This window comes from Chanos chanos, chromosome 15 (assembly GCF_902362185.1).
Source record: "Chanos chanos chromosome 15, fChaCha1.1, whole genome shotgun sequence".
NCBI classification, from domain to species: Eukaryota; Metazoa; Chordata; class Actinopteri; order Gonorynchiformes; family Chanidae; genus Chanos; species Chanos chanos.
The window spans coordinates 11,845,927-11,862,230 of record NC_044509.1 but is presented as its reverse complement, the minus strand read 5'-3'; the positions used below and the strand labels follow the sequence as shown (position 1 = coordinate 11,862,230).

Genomic DNA, 16,304 nt, shown 5'->3' with positions numbered 1-16,304 from the left:
CGTCAGAAGTGTTCCGTTTGTATACATTATTGTGTTGAAGACGTACAGCATCCGTGGCAACGAATTTCGTCACCTTTTAAAAGCATTGATCCAGATAAAAGAAACTATTCACACAACGCCATGTCTACCAATTCATACTTATTTAATGAGCATTACCATTTTGACACAGAGGTCTGGTAAGATGAAAAAGAAAAAAGAAAAATATTCAGAGACCATATCCAATCTGCAAGCAAATAGTGGGGGAATTTTCATTTCATCAGGTATTCTTTGTTTAATTTTGAAAATGGTAATAGAATTGACACAGAATAGGCTGAAAGAGCAAATAAAACACGATGTACCTTTCTCACCTCATAACCGTTCCCTTTTATCTGAGTTAGATAAATACCTGAAGGAAAGGGAGGAAAAAAAGTTTGGAGAGCCTTCAATACAAATGAAAATGGAGGGCACAGGATACATGTACTAAAGACTAAGAGGTTACTCACGGAATACTGATGAACCTTTTTCTCTTCGCGGAGAAATCTAATCTGAGTGAATATTCCAAATGTTCATTTAATGACAGCTAAAGCTGAAACGGAAAAGGAAAAGAATGCAACGCGCGCATTCTGCTGTACAAGATCCAATAGGGAATACACAAGCAAGTTTAAAAAAACAAAAATATTTGGTTCATAACCTGCGTGATGTCTAATTCTGCCTGAACAGAGCTGATCTGGGGATTTTGTTTCTAAAGTTCAAACAAAATGCCTTCATCAAACTAAAAATTTACCAGAGCTGGGTGTTTTTCTTTTCTTTCTTTTTTTTTTTCCACAGTCAAAACAATAGAAGACCTCTTTATGCAGTCCCTTAGCTCCACTCTAACCATGCTTGTGTCTGTGTGTATATACCGAAACACACTCTAACACACCGAAACACACTCATTCTATTCGTGCTATTCAGAGCTGTGCTGTGGGCCCTGTGGTTTGGTCAAAGCAACCCAGAATCAGGGCACTGCTGGAGACGTTGTGTGGTTTCACCTCCAAGAGCATTTTCATACATAATTACAGTCATAAATCAGCTCCAGGCACCTGCGCGGCTTCACAATAAGGGGGTCAGCGGCGGGCGAGAGGAGAGAACAAAGGCATCATTCCGTAATCCTGCACGCGTATCAAAAAAAAAAAAAAAAAGAGGGAAAAAAAAAATGGCAGCTCCACAGTAAATTACTCAAGCAAGCCTCGTTCCATTCTATCAGAGTTCAGAGGCCAGAGGCCCTTCCGGGGAACTCTCACTGTAAACAGACAGCCCCGAGGCTGGCGAAAAAACACCAGGCCCGTAACGCTTTCGCTGCTGTGGCGTAGTCGGCAAAAGAGACAGTGAGACGCTCATCAAAGAAATGACAGAAAGATGAGACCTTCACCCACATGCTTGTTATATAAGCGACAAGGAGTAGCCGACAGACGCTGAAGAATTACACAGAAGAATGAACGCTTCAAGTCAGTTCCTTTTCTTTTATTTAGCAGAGTATTGTTTCTGTAACTGTACTACACCAGCGTAAACACAAAAGGAGAATTACAAAACAAAACAAAAAAAAGACTGAATTTTATAACGCTTCTCTCTACTTGACTGAACATGACATGACTGGAGAATAATCATGAATTACAAACTATCTCAGCATTCACAAGCCAGCTGTGCTAAAATACAAGAGTATTATCGTATAGCTGAAGCCGAGTTGAAGGCAATGGGTAAAAATTTTTAAGTGCTGCAATAGATTAAGCTAGCTTTAATGTAATTAACTTCATTAGAGAGGAAATTATAATTGGTCATTAAAGCGATTAAGTAGGAGATTCTCCAGCTATGTGACAGTAACTGTCTGGCGTTATGTCCCTGTGGATTACTGATGGAGGCATTTGCTTCCTCCAGGGATTGGATTCATTCGTCTTCTGAACCCTGGAGCTTCAAACGCTAAAACAATCTGATCTGACCAGCACGTCACCCCATTCTGCAAAACTGTTAAATGGATCAATGAATCACACCTTCTGATACAGGCTTTTTAAAGTTAATTGAAATAAGGTAAAGGTGACTGGAAGTAATGGAAGTAGGCGGAGAGGGAGAGAGAGAGAGAGAGAGAGAGAAAGAGAGTGAGAGTGAGCGAGATGTTTTAGGTCAAGAAAGAGCCAGAAAGATTAAAATTATCATTACTGCAATCTTTAAAAGCCTCTCAATTTTTTTTTCTAACCTTAGATTTTCTTTAAGTGTAGCACATTTACTTGAAACATTTGGAGGTTTATGCTATCTTAGCAGTTAGCCAACTTAAAATGAGCAAACCAGAGATAGTCACGTATAGTGTAACCAACAATTCTCTGTCTCTAACGCTCTTTTGTATGATAGAGACAACCTCAAATGATTCAAAGATTGAAGCAGTTGAAGGTGTGTAGGTGGTGTTTTGCTGCACAGTGTTAACCTCCATGATGTCAACGTTTAAAGCTCAGGATGCGATGGTAGCTAACTGCAGCTTGGTCCGGGGGCCCTGTTTGCTAGCCCTCCCACTCTTTAATGACAGTAATCAATCTCGTCATTGGCCAGCACTAGAGCAGTCCTGCAGGGAATGTAGACCTAGGGAAAACAAAAAAAACAAAAAACAGAGAGCCACAAAGAGGTTTGAGAAAGCGGGGAGAAGAAGACAAAAAGGCATGAATTATCGTTCTGTTTCGTATTGAATACCTTTGTCAAAATCATTAGCCAGACCTGCAGTTGACGGACTGACGTTTGAATGTGGGCATTGTCTCTAAGCTGGAAAGCTGGCTTTCTATACCGCAATGCACTTTACAAGGATCAGAGGAGGTTAAAAACGAAACATCACTGTAGGCAGCTCTGATGAATAGACACTATTAAGAGGCTATTTGAGATGGCTAACTTATAAAGCAAAAGGGATGAGGAAAAAAAAAAAAAACACATTTCTTCAGGGAGAAAGGGGGGTGGGGTGGGGCAGGGGGGTTCCTATATTGCACATTTAATGCAAACTCCAATCTACTGGGTTGAAACAGTGCTTTTAGTGACCCCAGAGTTTTCATTAGGGAGTCCGCTGACCCTCGGCTGTAGTCCGCTCCCACGGCGGTGAAAAGGGGGTAAGTGGTACAGCTAAGGGGCTGCCAGCTGAGAGGTGAAAGGTCAGTTGGTAGGCTAAGCAAGACCAGGTTAGAGAAAGTAAGACAAATTTCTATGAGAAGAAGAAAGAGAGCGAGAGAGAGAGAGAGAGAGAGAGAAGGTCTCATGAATAAATCAGAGAGAGGACTGGGAGAAAATAGAGTTCCTCCTCCTCCTCCTCTTGTAGTCCAGGTAGGTGTTGATTTCCTCTGGGACTGTTGGAGCACTTTATTAACTGGGTCTATGCAACACGCACACGCACACACACACACACACACACACACACACTTCACCGCAACACAACCAAAGCCGATATAGGAGAAACATTTTACAAGTTGCTTCAGATAGGAAAGACATGATCACATGGCACCGACCCCCCCAAAAAGAAAGAAAGAAACAAACAAACAAAAAAAAAAGCTTCTTCAGCTTTCTCTCACACTAAATGTTTTCAGCCACAAGGGAGGTTCTAATGGAGACCTATAAAATATAGGAGACCAGTGTGTTTGTATATATGTTGCTGTGTGTGTGTGTGTGTGTGTGTGTGTGTGTAGTTGTATAATTGAGGGTAATGGTGCGTTTTTGTTGGTGTAGCTCTCTTCTAATGTGTCACAAAAAAATAATGAGCGCTTCAATATTTTCTGATGCCTTATTCACAAAGGTAAATAATGACGACAGTGAATGAATGACTATTAAGACCATAATAAAAACCCCAACATCTCCTTGAATAATCCAATCATATACCTTTTTGTGTTTTTAGGCATCTACAGAAAGTGAATAAGGATGAGAGACTAGAGAGACAGCTGAGGAGTGTGTTACACTGGTTAATCTTGGGTGTCCAGTCCAGCTCAGATTATGAACGGTGAAGGAGTGAGCTTCCATAAATGGCCAATTGGTGTCAGTATAGGAGCTTGGAATAAGGCCACTCTGTAGGCTGGGAGCTGTGGTTGCCTGTGGACCAAGAGCTTTTGTGCAGATAAAATAACAAAACTGCATGCGGCATAAAGCCCGCTTACAAACAGTGCATTGATTTACACTAAAGAGGACTTCAGTAATCCCCTCTGCAGGTGGTAAGGAGCCAAAGCCTTCATCGTTCATATAAGAGTTTTATTTTAGGCAGTTTTTTGAGGCAAAAAACCATTAAATGTTTCCAACAAGACTGACAAAGAAAAAAGAAAGGAAAAAAAAACAAACGACAAACCTAAAGATGAAAACATTTTGCCCTGTTAAGCCCTCCCAAGACACAAATATTTGTCTTGTGTTCTGTTTTCTGACCTTCATTAAATGTTGGTTGAAGGACGCGCTATCGCAAACGGGAACGGACCGCTCAGATGGACACTGCTGTTTTTTAATATTGGTACCATAAAACTGCATCATTCAGTCAGCTCCCTGGGGTATTTATAAAGCCTTACTATCTTAGTTTGCATGCAAGTCCTACACAGCAAACTAGCCAGTGCTAAATGAATTGTGAGACTGTTTAGAATGTTCCAGGCTGCTCCAGATTTGGACAATGCAAACACTCTCAGAGTTCATTTTAACTCTGGGGAATTTACTGCGCGTTGTTCAAATCTTTGTTAACACTGCTTTGATAGACAAGTAAACAATGAACTTATTAGGATCTGTAAATTACAGTTCATAAACAATAGTTTTAGTTTATCTGAAGAGGTTCATCACTGCCATGAGAAAAAGACTGCCTTCTTGTTTTACTGTTAGCTGGATTCCTATCCACTGAAGTTCAAGTTAGAAAGTTGAACAAAAGGTTCTGAAGTTTCTAAGGCAATAGATAAAAGAATATTGACGCATAGGAGTCACGTGCCTGTTATCTGTTTTCAAGTTTAATGCAGTACGGCTGAATGAGACCGACATGAATTACAGTAGGCCTGCTTGCAAATGAGCTCCTCTTGTCAAACCACTATAGACTGAGTTACACATTTTGCTCAGTTTAAATGCCCGTGGCGATTAGCAGAAACTCTTTAAAAGCACTTTAAGCAAAAATGGCATTAGAGGCTTCATCGATTCCTAGCATAACCATCTTCAATGGACTCATCAGCGGAGGTAATCGCATCATGCAGGTCATTACCAGCAACATCATGGTGGCGGACCCCTTGCCAGGCGGCTAATTTATCAACGACACTTAAAACATAAAAAAGAAAAAAAACCTCAGGTGCTGCAGAGGAACACCTTTAAGGCCAACGCTGGCTTCATTCCAGAAACTAATTCAGAATCAGTTTCAAATCAGTCCAATAAGCATTCATTTCGAAATCATCACACCATTTCATGCCGCCTCTGTCGCGGTATTAAGTGACAGAAAGGAAGCGCTCAGAAAGTTCTACTAGAAATTTCTTTCCACGTTTCAAAGGGATGTTTATCATCAGATGAGTAATATCACAGTGTCTGCTGTGATGAAATGAAATACGATGTAGCTTGACATTAAGCAGAAAGATTTTCACCCTTCTCAGAGATTAAAGATAGACAGAAGTAGCTCATTTCCTCTGCATGAAATTGTATTACACACATTTAAAAAAAAAAAAAAAAAATCAGTCCCTTATATCACTAATTCTACACTTGCTTATTGCTGCAAGACACTGCATAAAAAGTACAGATTGTAAACAATACAGGACAAAATGTCCATCTGCCATATTGAGACTGCAACATTATGTATGGCTAACAGCTGTTGTTTATTCTTTAACGCCCATTCTGATAACGGTAATGCTGTAACAATGGCACAGAGATATGGGTTGTCTTGTCTTTCTACTGGTGTGACAGTATATTGAGTTTGGCTCCTTCAACAGTAACCAGCTTAGGTAGAAGGAGGACCAAAGAGAGTCTACAGCCATGCAGCCCTGTTGATTTGTACATTAGCATGTAATTAAACACCGTGCAGCAGGAGAGAAAAAAAACGTCTTGTGTCGCAAGCAGCGTGAGACCTCAGTCGGGGAGAGTTAGGAAGACAGATCAATCTTGCTGAGAGCAGGAGCTCCAGCTGTGACCCAGAGTCACTCTTATTGTCTCAACTTTGCACGTTTTATCATTTTGTCAACAAGGAATAATAATCCAAGACGTACATCAGGCACACGTCTCAACTGTCTGCCGGGATCGCGGCGTGTGAGGGACCTCCTCTCACAGCACAGCAGCAAAGCTCAGTTTAGCTGGCATTTGGGAAGCTGATAAACTTACCAACCATCCAATGAGAGACCAACACCGTTCATGACTGACGTCTCCCTTGTGTTCACCTTTAATTTCTGCACTCTTAAAGACTTAAACTTGGAGATGAGTCATTCCGAATGGGCAATCCCCAACCCTCCCATAACAATGATTGTACGTTCATACTTTCATCTTTGGCTTCAATTTTGTTTGGACGTTAGCTCAAACAACCCTCAAGGTAATGACTCCAAAGACCATAATTGCTGGTAATTGGAAAAAGATCCATGGAGACAAAACAAACGCATCAACACCCAGAAGATTTCTCAAGACGTAATGCCCAGCAGAGGGAACTTAATGTGAATATTTGACTCTATCTACTTGGTAGGTCTTGGTCTGAATGGTATTACAAATGCTATTCACATCCAGTGGCCAACATACCCATCATGAAGGTTCTTGAAGCTTGTGGTGCTTGTCTTCTATGAGGTGAGTTATGCCTTTGGGTAGATTATATATTAAAGCAGCGTGTTCAACATTTAATGAGTGGATAAAACCGGCAGGGAGGGGAGGTCTACCTGTACCCAGAAGGAGTGGAGCACCTCCTCCTTCTCCTCCTTTTCCTCTTGGATGCTTGCTTTGTTTCTGCTTGTGTTTACTGGTATTCCTACCTGTGCACTCTGTGCTCAGCAGGCCAATTTAACTTCATTATGCTTCTAGTTAAAGCTATTTTTCCACAGAGGCCAAAAGTGGAGGTCGGGAAAACAGGAGATAAAAACGCAAACCTCGCTAGCAACTGAAAGGAAGCCCATCGTTCGGAAACACAAAAAGCTTTTTCAAAAAGAAAAGATCCACGGGACCCCCCCCCCCCCCCAAAAAAAAAAAAAAAAAACAGAAACCCCCCCCAAAACCCACAAACAGCAGTTCTTAAAGCTGTCATTCAAGCCTTCTCTTGGAAGATACTCACTAATTTGTCTTGGGTGAATGCAAATTTAGGTCAGAGGGAAACTCAAATGAACATGAAACTTGGAGCAGGGTTCCCACTCAACTCATTTCTGCGTCCACCTCATTACTTCATTACTTCACAATTGAATCTAAGCACTGTGTGTGCTTATTGATTCAGACAGAAAATGGAATGAAAAGGGAACCCTTTTCATTCCTTTGATCACTGAGCTTCGGTATTCTGTGTTTTCCCCATTCCTTTTCTTCTCCTTTTTTTTTTTTTTTTTCTTTTTTTCTCTTTCAGTGGAATTGTCAAAAGGCAGCGCTTCTAGCGATCAACGACGAGTGCTAATCAGGAACAGATCTGAAGCCTGTAATTATTCAACCCTGCTGTTCATTTACATGATATCCAATACGCATGAAAAGCTTGGATCACACTACCCCAAGAAAGAGAAAGAGAGAGAGATAGAGAGAGAGAGAGAGAGAGAGAGAAACAAAACCATAACCACTCCTCAGTATGCCACCCACGCTTCCCTGTCCCATCATGTCTTGATCTGACTCTGTGGATCTGACTCTGTGGAAGAGTTCAGTCGTTCTAGAGCTCCTTTTGATGAGTGGGAAAAAGGAAACAAGTTTTTTTTTTTTTTTTTTTTTTAAAAATGAGAGAAGAAGATGCAGAAGCAGAACAAAATGGCTGAATCAGCAAGGCTCTGTTCTCGGTCGACAGAAACAGTAAATCTACTTCAAAACAGGCCCAATCAATAGCGGACACCTCGTCCTACTGACAGATGGAGAAGCAAAGTTTTTCTTTTAAAAACATCACAGACCCTCCACCTGAGTTCCTTGCATCTCAGAAACACTACCCACCCACACACACGCGCGCACGCGCACACGCACACACACACACACACACACACACACACACTCTGTCGAGAGAATTTCTTCTAGCCAGTACAAGTAATGCATGCGGTACTGGAAGGGGAACTAGGTGTGCCGTGCAACAGTTAATAGTGTCTCCCCAGCACAATGTACTGCAAAAGTAAGGTCCTTGTTCTGATCCTCCTAAGTTACCGCGGCAACTACCGAGGATTTGAACTATAAATGCACCTAATCCAAGAGGATTCGTTCCTTTTCAACTGTGCCCGCTGTCAAGAGAGAAACACGCTCAGAGTGTAAATGAAAATTTATCTGCAAAAAAAAAAAAAAAAAAAAACCGAGGGAGGGAAGAAGAGAGGTGGATGAGATGATGTGTCCCATTTAAGAGAAAAGACGAAAGAAGACACAACTTTAAACTGACTCTGAAGTAACAGTCATTTAAATAAATCATAGTGTACGTCTCCCAAAATGGAAATCTTATCCGGCACCTGCGTCGCAGCTTAATAATTCATTTCCTGTCATAATCAGACATGACTCTAAAAAGGGGCCTGTTTTTTTTTTTCTTATTTCTTTTTTTTTTTCCAAAGGGTTTCCTTATAAACCCCACATTAGTTGACAGAGACACAAAAGGATGGTGAATCACTCTTGCAATTTCAATATTTTTCTCTCCTCTTTTTATCCTACATATTTTTGTAATGGTATTGAGATTCACCATAGACTTATTAGCTAAATCTCATATTTAGCATGGAGGCATACTGATGAAAGAATACATGATGTCTGAAATGAAGGATAATCTGAAAAGAGAAACTGTGAATGTGAAAAAGATTAAAGGACTTCCCTGCCGCTTCTCAGGATTTGAAAGTAAATCAAAACCCTGTTCTTGGCAATTTAATGAACACATCTTTTGAAAGTTTTCAGATGTGAATTCCTGGATTTGTTGTCAGTCTGTCCATTCATCCTCCCATCCATCCATCCATTCATCCATCCATCTATCCATCTGTAAGTTGAGACAAATTTGAATGAGAATAAGTCTCTTTCTTATCAAAAATAACAACAACAACAACAAAAACCACAACAAATGTCAACTGAAGATCCTCGTTGAACATTTCTATTCAACCTGAAATGAATGCTTCTGACCTAAAGTAATCACTATCTTAGGGTAGCCCAAGGGGTTTTGCCATGCAATAAACAAAAATGGTGCAATAGTTAAAGCTTAACAAGGGCAGGGAGATAATAATGTATTTGGAGGAAGTATAATTTGAATATGTTAAAAGATTACCAAATTTGGGTTAACATAAGAAACATAGCTGCAGGAAGCTAAGAGTGATTAAACATGAAAGAGTACATTTGTACAATAGAAGACAAAAGCACAGGACACTAAAACCTTTCAACGGACCACACTGAATATTTACATTAGGATTATAAGCATTACTCTCTCAGTGAAGAGACCAGAATACATTCATATAAAAAACTAAAATATTTACATTTACATGTACTCATATTTATAAACCTTTCACATTTGCATTTATATATGATATATTCAAATTTACGATATTTATATATGATATGTATTTTTTAATCATATCATATTCATTCGCATTCAAATTTTTATTCGTTCTCCCTAGAAAAACATACAACTCATTTGAAACTTCATAAAATAGAGTACAGATGAATTTCGACACACTTCTATTGGCTGAACCTAAGACACACAGAGGAAAAGATCATGGGTAAACAAGTAGTGAGTGCTGGAGGAGTTAAGGAAGGATGGAGAAACTAATGCTCTACAGTTCTTTAGCAGCATGAAAACAAACAGCTCATTCAGGATTCCATAAATGTGTGGCTACTGGAAATCAATAGCTATAGGACGCTAGAGGAATGTATTTATGGACCTGTCTAGAGAGCTCCTCCACCTGCCTGCTGGGTAGGGGATAGAAACCAGACTGGGGTTGTGAACATAAACTGGCCCTACCTTCAAAGTCAAACTGATTGCTAGTGGCATGGTATACTGTCCATTATAGGCCGACCTTATTTTTTGGCTCCAGTGGTAATGGTGAAAATAGCCATGGGAAATGAATAGCCACAGTAACAGAGAGACTCAGAGTGAGTAAATCAGATAGTGTAGACCGCGGACGACAGAAAACCTCCAGAAAATTCCCCGCGGGTTTCTTTTCATCACTACCTTTTATGGAGCTATCAACTCAAACAGTGTCACCCCCCAACCAACCAAAAGGTGCTTTTTCGACAAACGAAACCGGGAACGCCTGACTAAGCACTGTACAGTTCTTACATTACAGCTCATTTTCATTTTTCTATCAGTGCTGAAAACACAACTCAAGTATCCTCTGTATCCCTGGGGCCCTCTGCATCTTCCTTTTTGTGTCTCTTTGGTAAAAAAAAATCTGTATTGTCAGAAAACAAATATTACACAAAATGACTGTTTCTCAACTCCAGTCCCGGGGTCCCACTCGACGGTACATTATATTTACCGCCGAATACCAGCAAGCCAAGTTCAAAAAGCCAGGGTGTCTCTTATCAGCAGATATACTGTACCAGGTGTGATAACACAGGGGTAGAATAATAAAAATAAGACGAACCTGGAATGTTACAGGGTCACTTTTTTTCTCGCGGTGCTGCAGTAGTCAGTCGCCAGTTCGATAATGGTAGGAGTTGTGGGTGCGGGTTGAGTTAAGTGAATAGCGCTCTGCTTGCATGTCGGGGATTTGAGAACAGAGAATGATGCGGTATCGCGGTGCATTCCTCAAATCTCTGGGTTATCATTTACCCTCAACTGTGTTGACTGCCTTCCTTTGTAATATGTAGACTCATAGTGGACCCTTTATAATTAGCCGAGTATATCAGAGGCCTGTTTTACTTTGGCAAAATCAAAACTCATTGTTAGGTTGCAACAATTTCCAAAGGCATCCTTATATTGCAACAGCTTACATCACTTATTCAAAGAAATTTTTTTGCATGAGGTTAAAATCGGTCATAATATGCATGACTAATTGTGTTTAGGATGGCTAACTGTTTGTACTTCAGGGTAGCAGACATCAAATATTGCACGTATCCTTTGAATAGTCAACAACCTGGAATCAAAAAGGTTCTCGTATTCACATTATAGTCAACTCAACTGAGGTGAGAGAAGCTAGCACAACTTCTCCTTTGTCACACAAGAAGCTATCCACTGCATTCTCTTCACACTGTGAGTTATAATGTGTAGTCAAGGGACTTAAAAAACTTGGAGAAGAGTGGTGTTCACGTAACTCCACCTGCAACTACTAGGGGTGACGCTAGAAATGTTGGGCACTATGAAAGAGTATAATATTGGGCTCCCAAAACCTTAATAGTGTTATTAATAGTGTTCTATGAGGGTCCCCTGTCAATATTGGGCCCTTGGAATCGTTCTAACTCCCTCCCCCTTACGACTCCCCTGGCTCCTACCAACACCTGCCTATTATCGACTGCCGCACAGCAAGAAAGGGAGTGACCCTGGAACGCTCGAGTTCCCTCTGACTCGCAGTCTCTATCGACAAGCGTGAAACTGCTGCATTATTCCACATTTCTATCTATCATATGTTTGTTTTGTGATGCACGAATCAAACATTCATGCGGTCCCTAAACAGATTAAAGCCTGGAATCTTGGGAAACATGGGAGCTTGTTATACTTCACGCAATACATCAATATCTCCCCTTTGTTTTCTATGTCCCAAACCCTCAATCGCTGTCTCTTTTCTTTCTTCCCTGCATCAATCAGTCCATTCATACCATCAACCATTTACTAAATTACAATTTTTTTAGGTTTGGTTATGACTTAAATCTATTAAGAATTACAGAAGGGGCCAAATATGCTAAAAAGGTTTTGTACTTCAGCACTGTTTAGCTATGAAAACACATCGGAGGTATTACAAGGCAACTTTAAGTTTGTTCACAAAGTTTCTTTTCTAGTTTATAACTGAATAATTTATAGCTACAGTAATCTATAATTCATAAGCTTTCTGAATGTGTCATAAAATCACTTTTAGCAGAACCCTACTGTCTTAAACATACAGTAGATCACAGGTAAAGTGCTCTACTAACAGAGTAAACTGAAGTGGTCCAACAGGGTTCTCTTCAGCACTCTGTTTAAAGCGAGTCTAGCTCCTTTAAGTTCATTTCCCAATGCTACACTAATCCACAGGAGATACCTTCACCGCCACAAGTGTATTTGACACAACCACAGTACTCATAAAGCCTCCGGAAAAACACACAGAGTCCAACCACAAAAGCCATAACCCAGAATGAACCGAATCTAGGCTTTTCCACCTCACTGCACCTGAAAAGAAAGAAGTGAAAGAAAGAAAGGAAGAAAGGAAGAGGAAAAAAATCAATACTGTTGTGACAAACATCTCATTTGTGGAGAGAGTGAAAGTGAATTTCTGAATCGTCCTTCTTGGTTCTGACAAAAACCTTCAGAGTCCTGAACCATGGCTTCTTTATAGGAAGATTCACACAAGACTGCATCTCTGAACAAGCACAGCAGAATCCAATGCCTAAGTCCCATGACTCTACCACTGTTAATTATGATATGTTTGTTTGCATTGCTAACAGTGGGCAACAGTTTAATAAAATGCATAGAAAGATGAGATATTAGGAGATGCATGATGCAGATGTGTACAAACCATGACTTTGCTTCTGTTGCTGTACAAATATTGCCACATATTGTCAATATATGACACATATTCCATGCCTGGGAAGGTAGTACACCGTTACAGTGACAGTCGTAATGGGCAGTTATTTTCATATGTGTGCGGTGGAACTAACCTGGAACGAATGAGATCTATTCTTAAAGGCCATGGGCTCTGTGAAGAATTCGGTGCCAAACTGGATTCTCCCATGGCCGCCGTACTGCGGGTCATCCGAGTTCAGTCTAATGGTATATCTGAGGAAGAGTAATGTTAAGAAAGACTCTTGTGGAGACAGTGTAACTTACATAGCGCAGAAGAAGAAGAAGAAGATAACACAGGATCAGGTAAGAGTCAACTCACTTCCCTTCTAAAAGTTCACATTCGGTATGCACAATAGAAAGGGTGTAAGAACAAGAAAAAAAGAACCGGCCCTGTTTTACATTGCGAGGGTGAACCCAGTCTTCAGTTAGGTTCCTGTAAGAAGGGATTCAGATTAATTAAGCAGTTCTGCTCTACGAGCTCTACCTGACTATTTTCAACAAATCATTCTTTAGTTGTGTTCACCCAACAATAGCAAGAAAGCAGATGGCTCATCTGACAGCAATAAACACAGAAATGTGATGGATGTTCTTTTTGTTCGGGCAACAACATGCGATACTGGGATGGGTCTTTAGGGGAACATGTGACCGATGATGTGTAAAATGTCTGCATTTGTCATATCTCTGGGACATGACAAAACCATGCATTGTGAGGACATTTAAACCTCATACGATGCAACAAGCTTGGAGAATACGACTATTCATGTATTGGCAACTGGAATTACATCTGGCCATTGTTGAGTGCCAATGAGCACTGAGAAGCACACACCTGTCCAAGGGAATGCAGCCAGCTGTGCTCCCTTGAATGCCCTGCCAAAGGCATGTGAACAGTGAGGACAATAAAAGTCTTAATCCACGATATTTTTATTCAACAAGCAACTGCTGAGTTTTTAATTACCAACAAGGAATACTGGGAGGGTGAATGATGTTTATCAGATAAGCAACAAAACAGAGTTAGGATTATCCATATCTGAGACTCAAGTCAAGCCCGGTTTGTGAGGGACATATTTCATTACTTCTTTCCTGTGGTGTTTCCGTGGCAAAGCCCCACCCCCTGCTAGGGAAAGTAATCTTTAGCTACAACATAATTTACCCCCTATCAGGATACTATTACTTTCAACACACACAGCAAGGTTTCCAACCACAAACACATCGTATGGAGAGACAGTGAGAAAGAGACAGAAAGAGAAGGAATGAGAGGAGGGTGAGAAAGAAGAGAGGAAGTACCTGTCTCCAGGCACTGAATATTCAAGCAGGTAATACAGGAGCTGAAGGTGACACAAAGTTAATATGCATTTCTATTTGTCTGACCTGTTTCCATTCTTTTCATACCATGAAATAATATGTTAATAACCTGTCTATCTCAAAGGCTCTTTGGCAGTACAAGAGACAAAGGTGTGAATTTGGCCAGGCCAAAAGTCAGGTAGTTATTTTTGACAGTGGTCGATATGGAAGGAATGAAAGGGAATGGTGGAAGACATCCGCCTAAAAGCTTACTCTATTTAAGGTCAAAATATTCCAGATGATAGGTCAGTAGCCCAACTAATAAGAAGATTGAAAGACAATTGTCTCTTAAGAAGTCAGTCAAAATAGGATCTTGGAGACCCTTTTTATATGCGGAGTCTCTTCTTATTGGTACGATCTCTAAATAAAAGAAACCATAGTTGAATTCTCAACCTCTTTTGACATTTCATGAGACCTCATGGAGGTCTATTCATTATTTCAAGAATGCTAAAAGCTGAATAAATCTCGATTAGTTCTTGGATGAGATATAGAGCGAGAAAACAAAGCCAGCCACTGAACCTTGACCACAGAGGTCATCCCCTCTCAAGCTGTAGAGTAAACTTACTGGAGTAAAGTCTCGTAAAAGGTAGACTTAAAACTCTTGAGCAGCAGGAAATGAAAGGTGCACCTTTCATGTGCTGAAGAAAGGGGTTCAGGTGTTACACTCACTCTCATTAAAGAGGAAGCATTCATCTGAAGGGGCAGCGATCTCTTCCACGTGCTCTTCCTCACTTTTTCCTTAATCTCCGTTACAGAGTAGACCAATCCTCCGAAAATCAGGAGTTTACCATTCACTTATGCAAATTAATAAATGAAATTATGTCCCAAACACAATTTGGAGAGGGAGTCATGCTGGCAAAGTTACATCACAGTTTCACAGACCACAATACAAATTTTAGGATCTGGGCGAGATTGAAACTTAAAAACCAAGAAAGGAAGGAAGAAGAATGGACATGCTGGAAAAAAAGATGAGTTAACTCTAGGCCATTCTATACCTTCGGTTGTTTTTCTTCTCTTTTCTTTTTTTTTTTTTTGGAGGAGGAGCATTTCAGAGGGAGAAGAAGAAGAAGAAGAAGAAGAAGAAGAGGCAGAGGAAGAAGAAGAAGAAAAAATCTCACTTTCTTGAGAGGCTCGCACTATTTCTCCGTCTCCCTGCATGTCATCTTGCTTTACATCTCCGTTTCGGTTGTTTTCCCTTCTCTCCCTCCTACCTTCTCCTCTGCTTGTTTTGTTGAGATGTGATCCGGTCGGAGCGTTTGGTTCTGCTCCACCTCACTAGCTCCCACTGACAGCAGAAGCAGGGGGCCAACATGTTGGACCTCTGCTACCACTGGGGCCAACACAACGCAACATCGCGCAACAGCGATGAAACGCTCAGGAGATATCTGCTTCTTTCATTCAGAAGCAAAGCTTTGTAAACGAAGACAGACCTCTTGGGGGGGGTAAGTTCTTCTTAAACTCCTCTAAACTATTCAGATCTATTCCGTCCTCAGTTCTTATCCATTTCACTCTCCTTGTCTTCTCTCTTACTCAACTGAACTGCTTTCACTCTTTCAAAGCTCCTATCCTTGATCGTCTCCTCTTCTCCTTCCCGTTTTCTGGTGTTATCTGGAGGTGAAAATATGTCTGTCGAGCAATGCGTCAGAGAGTGTATGGCTCCACGTTTATATATGTTGCCCCCCTTGTCATGGGTTTTATGTTTCTTTGATCAGATTTGATTTGAAAAAATGGTTGAGACTTTAACTGGAGCTGCACTGGAACTGACCGTGTTTGGCTTACGTTACAAATCTGCCAATTACACTGTCAATTGTCTGAATTTACAGAGTTTATATGATCTAGATAAGGGCTGCACAAGCCCAGTCTTGGAGGGCTGCAGTCTAGCATGTTTCCACATCAACCAACCACCGTCATCTCTGATTGGCTGAAGAATACACATAACTGCTCCCCAGGGAAACGTCAGGTTCTAATTTAAAAGTGAGGACAAAAGTCTGCAGGACTGTGGCCCTGTATAGTTGGATTTGGGCACCTATGATCTAGATTTTCTCTGAGTCTATATTAAAATTAATGTACTGCACAAACACAGAATATACTGTATTCGGCCTATGTGTCAAATAAATTAGACTTCAAAGAGTCACTACAATACCATTCATGTGCTTTTCCAAATGCTGCGGGGTAAATGATTTTTTTG

The 16,304-nt window shown here is 40.6% G+C and overlaps 1 protein-coding gene across 1 annotated transcript in view; it reads right to left on the bottom strand.

Annotated features, from left to right (window-relative positions):
* Window positions 1-1,467: 1,467 nt before the first annotated feature.
* gbe1a (glucan (1,4-alpha-), branching enzyme 1a) overlaps window positions 1,468-16,304 on the bottom strand; it is a 107,483-nt gene continuing 92,646 nt past the window's right edge. The window contains exons 15-16 of the mRNA XM_030792724.1: window positions 12,871-12,988; window positions 1,468-2,586 (exon numbers count right to left, since the gene is read on the bottom strand). Of these exons, the coding sequence (XP_030648584.1) occupies window positions 2,524-2,586; window positions 12,871-12,988 (181 nt within the window). The 3' untranslated portion in view covers window positions 1,468-2,523. The remainder of the gene's footprint in view (window positions 2,587-12,870; window positions 12,989-16,304) is intronic.